Genomic DNA, 15,338 nt, shown 5'->3' with positions numbered 1-15,338 from the left:
CAAAATTATCAATAAGGCTATGCAACTTTTCCCAACACTGAGGTGAAAGGTGAACCAACATATTAGTGCTAACAAACTGTATTATTAATGCTAATGGTCTTGTTTAGGCTACGTGTCCTGACTTTACGCGACAAATTATGATTCAATCGACTAGTTTTAGTTCATTTAATTTGCGCAGAGGTTACAAAATACGGACCGCAGTTTCGTCACAAACTGTATAAAATATAGGCTATATATAAATCGCCGGGTGCTATTTGTCATAGTACAAAACAGATGATGATCTAAATAAATTGCCCCTATTTCTTGAAGTTTAACAACATTGTAAAGACTGAAGTTGGTGATTTTGTGGAAAAATATTACGACCCGCTTATATGGCAGAGTTTGGCTTCGATCCGTGACTGTGGATAAGGTTGAGTTATAATATAACCTTACGTTTGCTAAACTTACTAATTATTTTTGCATCTACCTATATAATGTGCTGCATCGTCAACTGGTTAGGAACCAATGAGAAATGGTTGTAAAATCATCATACAACATATAGCCTATCAACAATATTCAGATTTATTTGCGCATATGGAAAATTTTGTCACCTTAATCATAAAATATCGTGTTCACCACACAGAAAACTGGTTTAAATAAGCACTCCAAAAACCACATAAAGAATATCTTTTAAAGTTGTGTCGATTTATCCGGAACCCTCGATTGCAGTGGCTCCCGCTTCCACGGCCCTTTCCGTTTCCAAATCGGGAATATCATCAAGGGTGTTGCAGTTCGGAGTGTCACAGCAAAAGTGGCAAATGTGGACCTGCGGGATGACAACAGCTGTGAGTAAAATGTACATGGACTTGACCACCTAAACTGAGCAACCCGGAATTCGCCTCTTGCTTGACCTTTTGTGCTGTGCGCACCCCAAGCTTGGCAGCAATGTGGAAATTAAACAAAGCATCGCCATGTTGCATTTATTTCCAAAGCGCTACACTTTTGTCTGTGCGACAAGGAATGTAATTAGTTTGGGACTTGAAGCTTTAAACTAAATACTGCTGCGTTTACAACTTTTATAGGTGTGTTGTCTTTGCAAGTAGGCTCTTAGCGTTAGGTAAAAGCATTGGGCTGATGTCCAAAACTAACCAAATCGTCCAAAAAATTTACAGTGTGCGCAACAACGTGTGTATTTTCCAACTCGAACGTTGCTTAACTATATCAATGTCTACAAGTACAGGGTTTGGGGTGAATACTTACGCTGTTGCTGTACGCCGTATCTCCGTAGCAGATTTGTTCGTTGTTCTTGGCGTTGTTCTCGCACACACCCCATTCTTTACATCTCTTCACAATGGAAAGAAGGGGTCCGTTCCTCACAATTTTAGTCTGACAACCTTTCTAAAAACAAAAAAAGTACGTTGTAGAAACTGTAAGGTTGTTAACCGACCGCTGCTGGAATTGGGTTCCTTCAATTTAATTAGACTTAAGGAAGTAACAAAAATAGACGTAAATTACGCCATTTGATCGGTTGAATGGCGGACCTAACACCTGTCGTATCGCCGAATTACCACAATGAGTGAATCGGCTATCGCCAATTATGGGCGCCGCCGGATGGGATCGAGATAGAAACGTTAAGGTTAATAACTCGTTGGAAGTTGAACCACCCCATTAATTATAGGTTAGATTGGAATTAATTTTTTTATCCAGGATTTCGAATCCGACGGGTTTGGACATGTTATTATATGTAAGTTTAATGACTTAAATTTCACTGTTTTTTGTAACAATTATTTAGTTTTTAAAATTGTAACAATTATTTAGTTGAAAAATTTTTCTACCTCCATCATCGTGCACCTCTCCGTGGTGAAGTTTCCCCGACCATTAACACTGTACCCAGTGATGCACTGCATTTCTTCGACTGCGGCAGCATCTGCAGAATAACGTTTAATGTATGTGACTGTGTTTCAAGTTGGCAAGAAATTTAGATCGCCGAGAAGATTGTTTGTCTCTTTTCGGTTATAAGAGAAAAAAACAAGTGTCGCGAAACATTTTTACATTGTTCTTGTTGCACATAATGCAGAAAAAAAGCCAGAACGTTTCCTTATTTGAAATATGACAACAAAATACAGATCTAACGTATTTACCTTGCGACCTGACAACAGCGACGAAAAGGAGAAGTCCGAATACGCACATGGATTTCATACTTCTGCAAAAAAAGTAACACCCATGAATTCCCTATAATTCTTTTATGCAGCCTCTTACAAGCTTGGAAGAAAAATACGAAGTCAGTAGAAGGGTATTAGCAAAAAGACAAAATGTACTGTAGCTGGTAAATGATAACGTTGATTGTTAATTAAACAAAAGGTTCAAAAAAAAACAGAAACACTTACGTTTTTTAGGTTTATCCGACGTCTTTCGACTTCTGTGTAGGTTGTCAACTTGATAAGCTTACAAATGCTGTGGTCCTGTCTGACAACCCTGCCTTTTATATTGACTCAGAAGTACCCAGACCAGATAATCAAGTGCCCGTCATTCGGGCGCGCCTGATCGCTACGTTAAAGTATTTCGATTCGGCGTGACCTTTCTCCAGGGCGAGAACGTAACGCCACGTTGCTTATAATTAGTGCTATTTATGTTTGACTTGTAAGGTACGTGTTTATCTTATAGTTCGTCACTCGCACCACGTTGACATAGACAAATCTGACAGGTTCAATTTGTATGTAAGATTTATCAAAATGTATTAATTGTCTGCGACTGGGAAATTAAAAAACATCTATATATGTATTTTTTGGTGTGCTTCTCCTTGGTTAAGTATAAGCAATTCCCGTGCGAAAAAACTACTTGTAGTCGGCACATGCATTAGCCGTTTATTTCAATATGTTTAATTTTTCGTTTATCGTACCAATCTGGGTTCGAATCCCGATCAGGTTTTGTGGTTGGTAAATGGGCCGGACACTTTTGACTGGTGTTTATTCTCATGTGCAGAACTTGTCTACATGACTGTAAGTTACCTTTGTGTAGACAACGCCGCCATACGTCGGTTCCTGAGGCAGTTTCCAAATCGCGTTTCTAATTAATGAAGTGACTAATTATATGTGTTTTGACCGCAAAGCCAATTTTTATTATGCTAATCCTAATCCTGTTTTCATTACTCGGTTGATGTAAAAGTGGATGTTGTTAATTGCCCGCCTTCAACTCATTATTCATCATAAACACAATTGTTTAAGCTTTAAATGATCGGCTGACTCTGTCAAAGGTTAATTAAAACGTTGTTTTTTTGCTTTGTTCCTAATGGACCCCTAAAGAAAGTAGGTTTTCTTATAGCCTTTAGTGTTCGTTCAACAAAAAACAAGAAAGGCGGAATACAACCAACTATTTTATAACTTTTGAATTTCAAACGTTTGCAGTCAAATTCATTCAGTGGTATTTTGTTAATGGGTCAACTGCGTTACCTTACATTTGAACCGTTTCTCCTTTTCCACGGTTTTGCGAAAAAAATGCCCATAATCGTGTAAAATCGATCAAAGTCAATGCATCAACAAAATATTGTTTATTTATTATTGTTGTTGTGATTCGTCACATCAACACGCCAAGCTGTCGTGTCTGGGGTCTGTCTGAGGTTGGATCGCGTAAACTTATCTGGGTCAGACAGGTCCAGTGAAACACGATTTGCTGCAATACCGCCTAAAGCAAAAAAACACGTCTGAGAATAAAGCTTCTTTATTTTATGGAAAGCAATGCTTTAATCCCCAGAGTTTTGTATAAAACAATTTTTTTGGGAACTTGTTTTACGAAAGTGGTCAATTGCACTGTTGCTTAAAATAAGTTGTTTTCCCCTAAATTATTTACGTGGATCTTGTGTGCTTCCCCAAGCTTTCCCGTAGTTCTGATCAGTTGCAGGGACATTTTGCTGCCATACGCAATGGTTCGATGAATGTTGGTAGGTCACATCCAGTATGACCCTTTTCTAAACTTCTGAGTTTTCCTATATATTTCTTTAATTTCGATAATACAATATCTGTTTTGTGTGGATTATTCTTTTACCGCTATTGGATACGGTTTTCCCCGAAACACACCTTATATCGAATTAGATGATTCATGCGCATATAGTTCTACATAGCCGAAGGGTTTAAAACTTCCAACAAACGAACGAGAACCACGTCAAACTACTCCCTTGGAGGTGTTAATTTCCACTCAATTGCCAATCTCACGTCCTGTCGAATTTACCAACCGAACTTGTGGTTTGGGAATCGCTTGGAAGGTCATGTTCGACCGCCGGGCCAAGCCTGCGATTATGTAACCACATGTGCCGGCCCATCCCGGACTTCTTGGTACAATTCTCTCAGAGTCCCAGGTGCTTATACTCCTCCCGGACAGTTCAAAGTGACCTGACTTCATTTCCTCACAAGAAGGTATTGGGAATGATGTGCATAAAAGTGAGTGACGTAATATTACGTGCCACAAGAGTCTCCTTCATTTAGTGCCACAAGTTTGGTGGGTTCAATTGAAATAAGCGTTTAATATGACGTCAACTGACAAGGGATTATAATATGTGCAAAAGTGTCTGAGTTGGACGAAATAATTTTACCTATGGTCGATTGAAGTGTACGTGACGTGTTTTCATCTTTTTGCATTGTTTAATGTTCTTCGGTCAAATACACTTTATATTAAACAAAATATAAATGCCAAAGCTAGTATTCATCCCATTGAGCAGACACAACTGCGTTTCGAACACAACTGCGTTCATCATCAGTGCTAATTCGGAATGAGTTGCAGCAAGGCGTGCGCAGAGGCAGGCAGGCAACACTTTAATTATTTTGAGCAATTCATCGTTAAAGTTCACTTTCACGGTTATGTCATCAACGTTCAAAGAATTCAAACCTTTTGTACATCAGTCATATAGCAGTGGATATACCGAGTGCTAGGGTTGATTACGCGCCTTACAACTTCACAATTTCATGTTAAAAATACCTCGTTCACACAACTGCTGACAAAATAAATACGAACACAGCTGTGGATTCATAATTTCTGTGTAAAATTGTGTGGCAAGTGATCAACAGAAGTAATACAAAGTCACTCTGAATTCAACACACACAATTAACTAATTTTGGGAACTTTATTACGCACAGCACTAACCAAGTTGCTGTACAAAAACCAGGACGAATTGACAAACAATATATACACATTATGTTTACCGACGTACTGTAGTATCCTTGTTGGAATCTAAATAAAAGTAAGTTTCCCCATTTTACAATGTGCAAATAGAAACCTTTACGAATATAACAGCAGAAACAGACCTTCTAGCAGGCAAGAAATACGGACTAACTTTTAAAAAATACCTTTCAACGATAAATATTATCACCGCAGTAAAATTTGCCACCGCCAAAAAACGCACCATTTGGAAGCAAAATGTCCTCGCGAGATGACAAATAATCACAGTTCAAAAAAAACGCATTGCCGCCAGGGACGTCAAATATGCGTCTGCTTGCTTTTTGTCAGCCAAATTTTGCTTATAAATTAGCAGTCGTCAAGTGAAAACTTTTCAATTTTGTCCCTAAGCCAGCCTTCAAAGGATGTCAATGGCGTATAGATTCCAACGTGATTCGGCGTCCCGCATGCTTTGAAACCAAATGACGTCACACCTGTCAGATACCACAGGCCGCTTTGGCGCCTACACGCTAGTGGACCGCCAGAGTCACCCTGCGAAACAAGACAGACTCAATTATCATGTGAATTCAAATCGAAACGTTAATATTTTATTAGATATATGTATCACACTACAGATATTTTGATTTTTGCATTTGTATGATGACTAAGAGGTCTAAATTTGATCAAAATTATTGGTGTAGCAATAATAATCCAACAATAAACCAAGCTCACATTATCGTGGCTTCCATGATAAGATGCTTAATGGGGAATATAGAAAGTGGAATTAGCAAATTAATCTGTTTCGCCAGATGCTACGCTTAACAAACGGATTTATTGTTTTACTACGTTTAATATTTTGTTACAATTTGATGATATATTAATGTTTGACCACAGGAAAATGTTTTCAACCTATCCAACATGTTGATATGTCGTCCACGTATACTTACTGTACAGGAATCAGTCGCTGCTGTAGTCGCATTTCCTGCGCACATGTGGTTCACAGCGTCGAGGCTCGTTAAGTATTCCTCGTCTAGTTGGAGACACTTGTTAAAATCGTAAATAGGAACGTAGGCCTGCTGCAGTTCGACTGGCTGTCGGGCGCCCACGGCTTTTTCTGGGCCTGCAAAAGTGTAGTGATTAAAATTTGCATTTATTCTGCTCAGTCTGTATCGTAAACAACATGATTTAAAGATGAATGTTGGTTGGAATTTGGCTTGTGTTTACGTTTACTGGCAATCGAGACAAAGTGGTATTCAACGTTTTCATGCACATTCCGACACGCTAATGAACGGATGGATGGATACGCTAAAGTTGGCTTAACTTGGGCTGTCTAAACTGGGGGTCGCGCCCCTAGACATTTAGTTGTAATATTTCATTCACCTGCTAGGAGATTTCCAGTCGTTTCATTAAAGCGAATTGTTGCAATAAAATGTCTGAATGTAACTGCCAAGCAAACATGACTGGTCGCCGAAAATTTAAACCAGTTAAAAGGGGTTACGAGCGAAAAGTTCACGAAGCCCTGAGTTACATCATTGCTGATAACAATCACAGGAACTGACATTTAAGATAAAAAAACTCTGATAACTATCAGACATATTGCATTTTGAACCTAAAAAAATAAGCGTAATTTACTTAAACTGTTCGATGTTATTGTTGGTATTTATTGTATGTGTCTATTTTTTTCCCTTCCCAAACAACATACCCATATATCCCCATCCCGTAATGCTGCACTGCTGCCCAACCTGAGGGGTGATCGTCTGCGGGAGACAGATAGGTCGTATTCGCTCTGTAAATATGGCCGCCTTTCGCAGTTTCAGAAGAGACATGTCCGCTGAACAAAAGGACATTGAAGGTTATTGAAAAGAGCCACGCACGCAGCAACAAAACCAACTCATCTAATCAGAGTTTAAATTATCAAATCTCTTGGTAGTTTTATGACCAAAAAGACTCAGTAACAGCTAATTTCAACAACTTCTGTAATAAGTCCAAAGACATCAGGTTTTACCTGTGCTAGTTATCAGTATCGCTTTTTCAAATACAACCTATACCGACTAGCACAAGCGAAATATATATATATATATCATTTGACAACCTTGCGAAACAAATGACTTTAGATTTGTTACGGAAGTTGTTAAACTTAACTAAACAGAGATTTGATGTGATTATTCTCAGTGAGGGCTTCTCATGTATGTTTATCAGGTATAGCGGATGTTTCGATTTTCAAGTTTGCCGTTGGAGTGCGCAAGAGAGCAGTGATACAAAATATTGTCAATAAAATTAATATCATGATGACACGCAAAATGGAAGCGTTCCACATAAAAAAAACTATATCAGGAAGAAACATTCTGTCATTCAAAATGTGGCAACCTCCTGTATGTGTGTACATTCTGTCACCAAATACGCTGTTTTATAGACATTGTTAATAGCCGTCTCTTACCAACAGTGATGTTTGAGTAATCGTAGTCAGGATGGACAAACACTCGTCTTACGAAGTGACGTGTTCCGTCACGATTGAGTTGTTGCATTCCAAGCATGACGCTCCAATGTTCTCCCGGGTCATCGCGGTTTACTCGGTAGACCCTACTAACGAAATGCACGAAATAATAGGCTACGCCTGTACATAAAGATGTAGATGATAGAAGTGGTGATAAGTGTACGATAGGGCACTGATCTACATTGTTGTGAAGATATGATCGCTGGATCGCATTAGAACGCATTTTTGATTCGTTAAATGTTCAACGAGATCCTGTTAATTCTGTTCGTGGTTTAAACCCCTGTGGCCTTTAATTTGTATCAGCATTAGTGTTAATGTGCCAACGCAGGATATAAGTATTGTACTATTGCTAATCCCAGGAGATATGTATTTAACCAAATAACGAATGCATGGAAATTTTTTAAACATAAAGTTGTTTACTTTGACCAACAATAACCTCGTCATTATTATTTACCAAAACTTCTGGAGGCCAACACAATAAGAAAGTTTGTGAAACCCAAAGGCATGGCATGGAGCCCTTTTCTGGACAGTAACTACGCCAATATTCCCTTAACTTACGATTCTTCGGTGCAGTGTCCGGCTGTCAGGACCCACTTCGGAGCTATGAGCGTTGCTCCGCAGAAATGCCTCCAAGTGCAAGATAGACAGCCTCGCACCTGCCAACTCGCTTGCCACGGCCAGCTCGTGATCACAGCGTCCTGCATAATACAAAGGTAAATATTAGGCTCAGTTGGCCAACGCTCGGCTTCGTTTTTGTGTTTATTGAGGGGCACTTTTGCTTTTTGAGTTCGTTGCTTGTGATTTTTTCTTATTCTAATGTGTCTAACAACAAGTGCTGTTTCGGTTAGGTTGGTGCAGCCAAAAGTATACAAATGTTTCTAAAATAAAAAAAAGGAATTCACAAACTACAGAAATGTTAATCAACTGAATTGTTCTTTCAATGACCAAGTTAGTGAAATAAAACAAGCCGTAAATTACCGTTCCACCAAAGATGCGCAAAATGGAAAATTTGGATCTTGTTTGTGCCACTGCTGTTGTCGCTCCGCACTTGAAAGTACTGAACACTGAAGGTGGCGCGATGTGGCAATGACGTAGGAAGCAGGGAACGCGTTCAACCAAGTCGCCTTCACAACCTGATTCGAAATGTTGTATGTTAAACTGGTTTGGTGATAACCCGTTTTGTGATTTTAAAATATTGAAACTTGACCCCTTTTTTCTAATTTTGCGGAATTATTGGAAAGAAAAAAGTTTGTCTCAATACATGCAAAAACCAGTTTTGTATTTAAAGACTTTGAAGAACTCCGTATACTCAATGTCACCATACCTGGCCCTCCATGAGTGCCGTGCCTACATGCTCTCGATCTGGTTCGCTCCCCACCCTCGCCACAAGAGGCGCTACAGCATGAAAATGACGTCCACGTTGTAAGATATGGACATGGCTTGGTCAAAAAATACAACAAATTTGATTTTCGCTGTACTAAAACATGTGATCTAAGCAGTAAAGCCTCTTAAATTTTTCAACTGAAAAAGTTCAAAATTGGTCGTGATTTTGAACAGACGAATTCCAACGAAACCACATATATTTCTTAATGTTACATCCACCTTACTATTTTTTATTCAGTAATAAAACAAACAACAGTTGTTTTTTCGAGCACAGATATTACAGATAACTAAAGTTAAACAAACGTTCAGCTTACATTCAAGCAGGGTATGGTGGATGTTCATGAGTATGGCTACTTACGTGGTAATTGCAGCTTGTGTGGTCAACATTGCTGCCTAGACATGATTCGGTTGGGCAAGTGCGATAACGCACCATGAATCCACCGTCGCACGACCGGGAACAGTCGCTGTATGGGCTCCACTGCCCCCACTCGTGGCAAATCTAAAAGTGTGATATTTAATAAACCAAACCACTATATATACTTTATACATAAAACTGTTTAATTTGTCGGTCAGCTGTGCTTGTATTTTGAATTTTGCTTGAAGGCTATAGATATTTGAACGGTTTTTAATCCTCACACAAAGAGAGGTTTAAACATTGGTCAAACCTTCCCAATCTAATTTTATGTACCTGCGATTTACTGCGGCACGGCATTTTTTCCGCCCGACGACCATCACATCGTCTACGCGTTCGTTGGGAATATGTGAAAAAACGACAGGAGCGAACACGTGTTCTGAAGCCTTCTCCTGTTCCACATGTCTTGGAGCATCCACCCCACGAACTCCAACTAGACCAACAAGGGCTTGTGTAGCAGGGCTGATGTCTCACAAAATGTCCAATACAGGCACCGGTAGAATCTGAACGGAGTCCCATTTACTATAGGCAAACCTTTAGGTTTAGTTAAAACAATAGGAACACTTTGTAAATATACTGTAAAGATATTTAGAAGCCCCAGTCCTATTTCGCTTACTGTGCCCTCGCACGTCAACTTGTGCTGAAATAAACAAGGATTGTACAATGCCTGTGCAATACGTGTGTGTGGGCCGGCCATTTTGAAACAAAACTAAAATGTGTAAGCTGCACAAAGATGGCCACTGTTTCGACTTAAAAGGTCTCATCAGTGCAGCTGGTATGACTTTTAGACGACTTTGCTGACCAAACGGCCAAGCAAAGACTTCCACTTTGTGGTGACTATACAATCACCGTCATCCGTTGGGTACCAAACTAGGTGCAACCTTACGGAGAAAACAAGGTGGAAACACTATGGCCAAGCAAAGCTCAACCAATAGTGCCTTCAGGCCCCGTTTCACAATAATCATAAGATAATCAAAGTGGATCCAATAATGTGCTAAAATGTTTCAATCTAAATTGTTTTAAAAGTCGGCAAAAAATGCAGACACTAAAAGCTCGGATATGTCAAAAAATAACCAGGTATATTATAAAGGCAGTTCTGCATCTGAGTGAAAGATGAATGCACATTACATAATGACTCATCCCTCCACAACTATATTAAACTTGAATGTACATTATCGGATGTCCTAATCCCACTACAAATGTAATAAAATCAAGCAAGCCACTTAGTTTATGTGTTTGTAAACAAGGTGTGTCTGGGGAATTTATGCTTTCTGCGGCAACTTTATTCTTTGTATCATGATGTAACACTCTTGTGCTTCTATTTTTGATATTAATAATGAAAGTAATAACGATTATTTTATGTCTCTGTGGTCAGTCATCTCTTGTCTCTTAAATAGTAACAGAACCAATATGAATCATTCAAACTGATTTAAAATATCTATCATAAATCCACACCAAAAAAGGGCAAGACGAACGAACTTACTCCCATTGCACGTTCTTCTCGAGGAACTGAGTCCTTTCCCGCAATCAACAGAACATGATCCCCAAGTTCCCCAGTCCGACCAACCAATGCACCGAGATGGTGAAAGGCATTTTCCCACTTCCGTTGCTTGCGAAATACCTCCCGGGCAGGGCACTATGTAAATTATTATTTAAGGGTTTGGATGACAAATTAATTTATCTTCGTAAAACAAGTATAGTCCAACTATAATGGATTTGCCAGCTGACGTCTGGATTTCGCGGATATATCCGGAATATGGTGTCAAAAGATGTGCCCGGGAGAAATTGTACAAAGTGGCTAAATGTTCGATATTTTAAGCCGGCATATAAACGTAACATTCGGATTACCATCCGTCGTTGTTGTGGCCAGAAAAAAGTCATCATTGAAACGCCAACAAAAAATATTTCTAATTTTGATGTTCAACATTTATGCGGTAACCCTAAACTAAAATGCGATCGCTATAAAAATAGAAAGAATGAAAAGCAGATAATCGCAGAAATAAACTGTACTGGGCCATGTAAGTTATTATTCTCTTAAACTTACGTTTTTTTGCCACTGGCCTTTTGTGGCCAACAGAAATGTTGCGAAACAATTTCTTCATGTATTGCGTAAAGCGGTTTCAAACGTTACTAGTTTTCCAATTTTAATTAAAGCTATATGTTTTTCGGTATCTTGAGCAACTCATGCAATCAATAAAGGCATCGGTAACGATATTTTGCGTTTAAATATATGGTTTCCCTTCCGGCCCAAGGGCACGTACGATTACCTTTCGTGTTTTGATTGTCGACATCAATGTAAATATCGCCTCGTGAACCTGAAGCCCCTCTGCGGACACAAATTAATTGCATTTTGAATATGAAGCAAACGAAACTTCATCAATCCTTGGAAATCACCTTGTTGCTGTAACACATTCTCTTGCTCTGGTCCGAAACGCGGTAATGCCGCAGGAATTTGAACACTTCGACCACGAGGACCACGCCGACCAGTACGGGCAAATCATAGCAGCTTTGCAGGGTTTTCTTTCTTCGTGATGTCCATTGCAGCCTCTAAAAGTTCCCAATGAGATAATTGCTAACTTTCATGAAAAGACAGTGTTGGGTTAACTACTGTGATTCGTTTTATTCGTGCAGTTCTCTCAAATATTAAAAGTAATTTTTTTTTTTAATATGAGGGTCATAAGCTAAAAAAACCATAATTTGTAAAAGATATCGACTAGCAGTAAGGTGCTTTAAAATACTGGATGAAGAGCGTGTATTTACATGACTTCCAATAAATGTCGTAGGACGGATTAGAAACCAACCCGAACTTTTGCATTCCCTGATTATGGTCTGGTTGTTTTTATTCTAAACGTATCACAGGTGGATTATGAATTTTGGAGAAAAGCCGAACGAATATGCTAAAAATGGAAGATGCAAATTCCCCTGCTTGAGCTGGAATTGTGGCATACCCGGTTTCATCATTAGAGCAATTTCTGCTCCTGAACGTCATTCCCTTTCCGCACGAAACGCTGCAAGGAGCCCAAGGTGCCCACTCTGTCCATCTACGAAATTAAACTATATTTAAAAACTATATTTCATGGAAGTGTCGTAGCCAGCCAAAACTTGTCGCATTTTATCATCTGTTTGTGGCAATGCTGTAAGCATGTGTAGCCACATTACGATACATTGTTTAGCTTTTTAACCCAAAACAAATATGGCAAGCATATTTCACACGTGATACTTACGAGGCATTGACGATAAAGCTTCCACTTCCGCTCAATTCAGAGCAAGGTACTTCGCAGTTTCGAATTTGAGTTAACCCTTCATAAAATGTTTCAAGGACAATTATTCTATCTTCAACATCACACAATAAGTTAGCATGTCACCATAAAATTAAATACTTTGAAATCGCAAAAGGCAGTTTATTTTTAAAAGTTTCAAAAAAAAATTGATTGAAAAAAATTGAAAAATTGAAACAACATACCTAAGCCCTAGTGGTTTGGATTATCGTAAAAAAATGGCGGTAAAAACAAATTACTTGCAACAATACAGCTAAACTGATGTCAGCAATCAGAAAGTAGACATGTGGAACACTGCAGTAAAAATTGTGCAGATACACAAAAATTTGATCAAGAAAGTGGTACCAAGTGTATATTTTTACAAACGTTGATGGACATATGGAGTGAATACAATCTACTCTACATTCAATATGTGAGTGAGTGAGTCTTTCATTTTTTTACTAATTTAATTTGCATTTTTGTGTTTTGAAATTGACATTTTAGTAAGCATTCCTACTTGCAATTGATGCATCAGTTCACTAGAAACGTTGCCTAAAACTATTGCCAAGTTTGTCAAATTTGTTTTATCAATATTTTTTTACACATAGGCCTACTCAAAATGAATTATACATTTCGATTGTAGATTAAATTGCCTAACTTAACACATAATAGTAATATCTGTGAAATTTGTTGTTGTAATTCCACTTACCACTGTTGCAAGTGTGGTTTTCATTTGTGAAACATATAGTTGTTCTATTCTGTTTTCCAATTGCTCCACAAGTTGTTGCTGTACATGCACTCCATTCTTGCCATATTAAATTGTCTGAAGAGCTCTGTTAGACAAAAACAAAACACTTATTATGGTGCCTTTATCTCTTGGATTCTGGATTTCCCAGAATTGTTGAGCAAATGTGTGGAAGTGACATTTGTAAATATCTTTATCATGCTATTGCAATACTTTTTTGTGAAGTATGTGGACAGGGTTGTTCTAGGTAAATTAAGTGTGTTCCATTAAATTTGAAAGGTGCATCACTAAACCATAACTCCAACAATGAGTGAGACTGACCTGGGTTGTTATGATAAAGTTTCAAAAAGCATGTTTTCTCATGTGTAATCTCACTTTTCATTCAGTGGCAAATTTGTAATCTAAAATATTTTTTTCTGACTTTGCTTCATGTTGTGGCCTTGGTATATGTACTCAAAAAACACATTGACTTTTACTCATCCATCTATGTGTAATAATGAGCCTTTGAACAGTCTGAACACGTGTATACATCAATATCAGCGTTTGTTTGCACCCAAACATAACTTATCTTAGCTGATAACACTTCTTCTCAATACGTGGAATTGTAACCCCTCTGGCTGCGTAGTTGCGAAACGGTACTGCCTTTATCAGCGTCCCGTTTTGTTTGAGGCAATATACGACCGGACCGCATCATTCTGAAGCGCTTAAACGTGTATCATATTGCAGAGTATTTACTATATCTGCAATGTTCTTTGCAATTCTTTGCAAGTGTCATAATTACAACGCTAATCGTTGTGTTTGTTTTAATACACGTGGATGGCCGCTGAAGAAAGTTAATGTATTAAAAACACATACTTTCCTGTCTGTGTTGTTTAACTCAATTATGGCAAAAAAAATCATCAAAAATCCATGTTACATCCTTGCAATGGATCCGTTCGCATTTTATGCTATTCTGTATTATTTGTCAAGTCAAAAGTGTAAGTGATAAATAGGTCAGTAAATAATCAGTAAATAGGATTTAATTATTTAATGACTGAGCTTATAATTGATATCCGCAGAATGTGTAAAGGAAAACGGGTCGTTTGGCCAAGGTATATCTGTTTTTGCCCTTAATTCAATAGACTTTAAAGTTTACGTTGCACAGACGAATTCTACTTTACGGTTGCAAATGCGACAGTTGATTATTTTAAAGCGTTTTGACATGCGTTTCGGAACCTGCATCTGCTTACAACGAGTGTTTATGTCCATTAAGTATAGTTATTATTTTTTTCTTGGTGCGGAGGCAGTGTCTGATATTCGTAACCTTTGTTCTTAGTTTTGAACTTTGTCTCGAAAAATTTCACAACAATGCTACAGTGTAGTTTCGATGGAATCTGACTTAAATTTAAATACGAAAAAAGTTGCCTAATCATTCGAAGATTTATGTATAGTTTATGACGTTTTGTTATGTTAGCATTATCAATAAGCGCATGCTAACTTACACTGTTTGTAGTCCTTCCGTTAGTCTCCCGCCGAAGTCTGTACAAAACTTCGCTCTTGGGTGAAGTTTCGGTGTTGCTGCCTTCAGTATAATTAACATTTATTTTTCGTTGTTGTTTGTTTTACGCAAACAACCAGTGCAAAATAGGTTACCTTGTAGCGGCTTTCCGTGCATTGTCCGTTTAGCAAACATAATAATTTTTTCTTTCGCATCTGACTTGATGTTAGATTGAGAAATCTCTGTTTCGTCATCTATCACGAACCCATTTGAAGGAAGCTTCACAAGGTGTGTTTGCGCCACGTTTAACAAAGCAAAGTAAAATGTCCACTTCACAAAAATAGCTGTGCGTCCACGGCAGAAGCCAGAAAACGTATTCATCTTGCACACGGGGTCGGTTAATCCACTAAAAATTAATTCCTACTTTCAAATTACATCTGCAGCGA

The 15,338-nt window shown here is 38.3% G+C and overlaps 2 protein-coding genes across 3 annotated transcripts; both read right to left on the bottom strand.

The window, feature by feature from the left end:
- Positions 1 to 549: 549 nt before the first annotated feature.
- Positions 550 to 2,446, bottom strand: LOC145909054 (uncharacterized). Its single transcript, XM_082996375.1, has 5 exons — positions 2,367 to 2,446; positions 2,121 to 2,182; positions 1,815 to 1,906; positions 1,240 to 1,377; positions 550 to 805 (listed from the first exon to the last, which is right to left on the bottom strand). The coding sequence occupies exons 2-5, from the start codon at positions 2,176 to 2,178 to the stop codon at positions 686 to 688; spliced, it is 408 nt and encodes a 135-aa protein (XP_082852501.1). The 5' UTR covers positions 2,179 to 2,182; positions 2,367 to 2,446; the 3' UTR covers positions 550 to 685.
- A 2,627-nt stretch (positions 2,447 to 5,073) lies between these two features.
- Positions 5,074 to 15,338, bottom strand: LOC145908364 (uncharacterized). Of its 2 annotated transcripts, none has more exons than XM_082995627.1 (17): positions 15,048 to 15,338; positions 14,897 to 14,976; positions 13,380 to 13,503; positions 12,638 to 12,713; positions 12,362 to 12,454; positions 11,808 to 11,960; positions 11,681 to 11,739; positions 10,897 to 11,049; positions 9,690 to 9,916; positions 9,360 to 9,500; positions 8,943 to 9,057; positions 8,597 to 8,751; positions 8,177 to 8,316; positions 7,562 to 7,707; positions 6,827 to 6,955; positions 6,072 to 6,244; positions 5,074 to 5,676 (listed from the first exon to the last, which is right to left on the bottom strand). In XM_082995627.1, exons 1-17 carry the CDS (start codon positions 15,271 to 15,273, stop codon positions 5,494 to 5,496), a joined length of 2,373 nt encoding a protein of 790 aa, XP_082851753.1. In that variant the 5' UTR covers positions 15,274 to 15,338; the 3' UTR covers positions 5,074 to 5,493. The 2 variants fall into 2 exon arrangements, with proteins under 2 accessions (XP_082851753.1, XP_082851754.1); XM_082995628.1 differs by having other exon boundaries at positions 7,562 to 7,704.

The sequence above is a fragment of the Ascidia mentula genome, chromosome 7 (assembly GCF_947561715.1).
Source record: "Ascidia mentula chromosome 7, kaAscMent1.1, whole genome shotgun sequence".
Classification (NCBI taxonomy): domain Eukaryota; kingdom Metazoa; phylum Chordata; class Ascidiacea; order Phlebobranchia; family Ascidiidae; genus Ascidia; species Ascidia mentula.
This window is presented reverse-complemented; position numbering and strand designations above follow the sequence as displayed.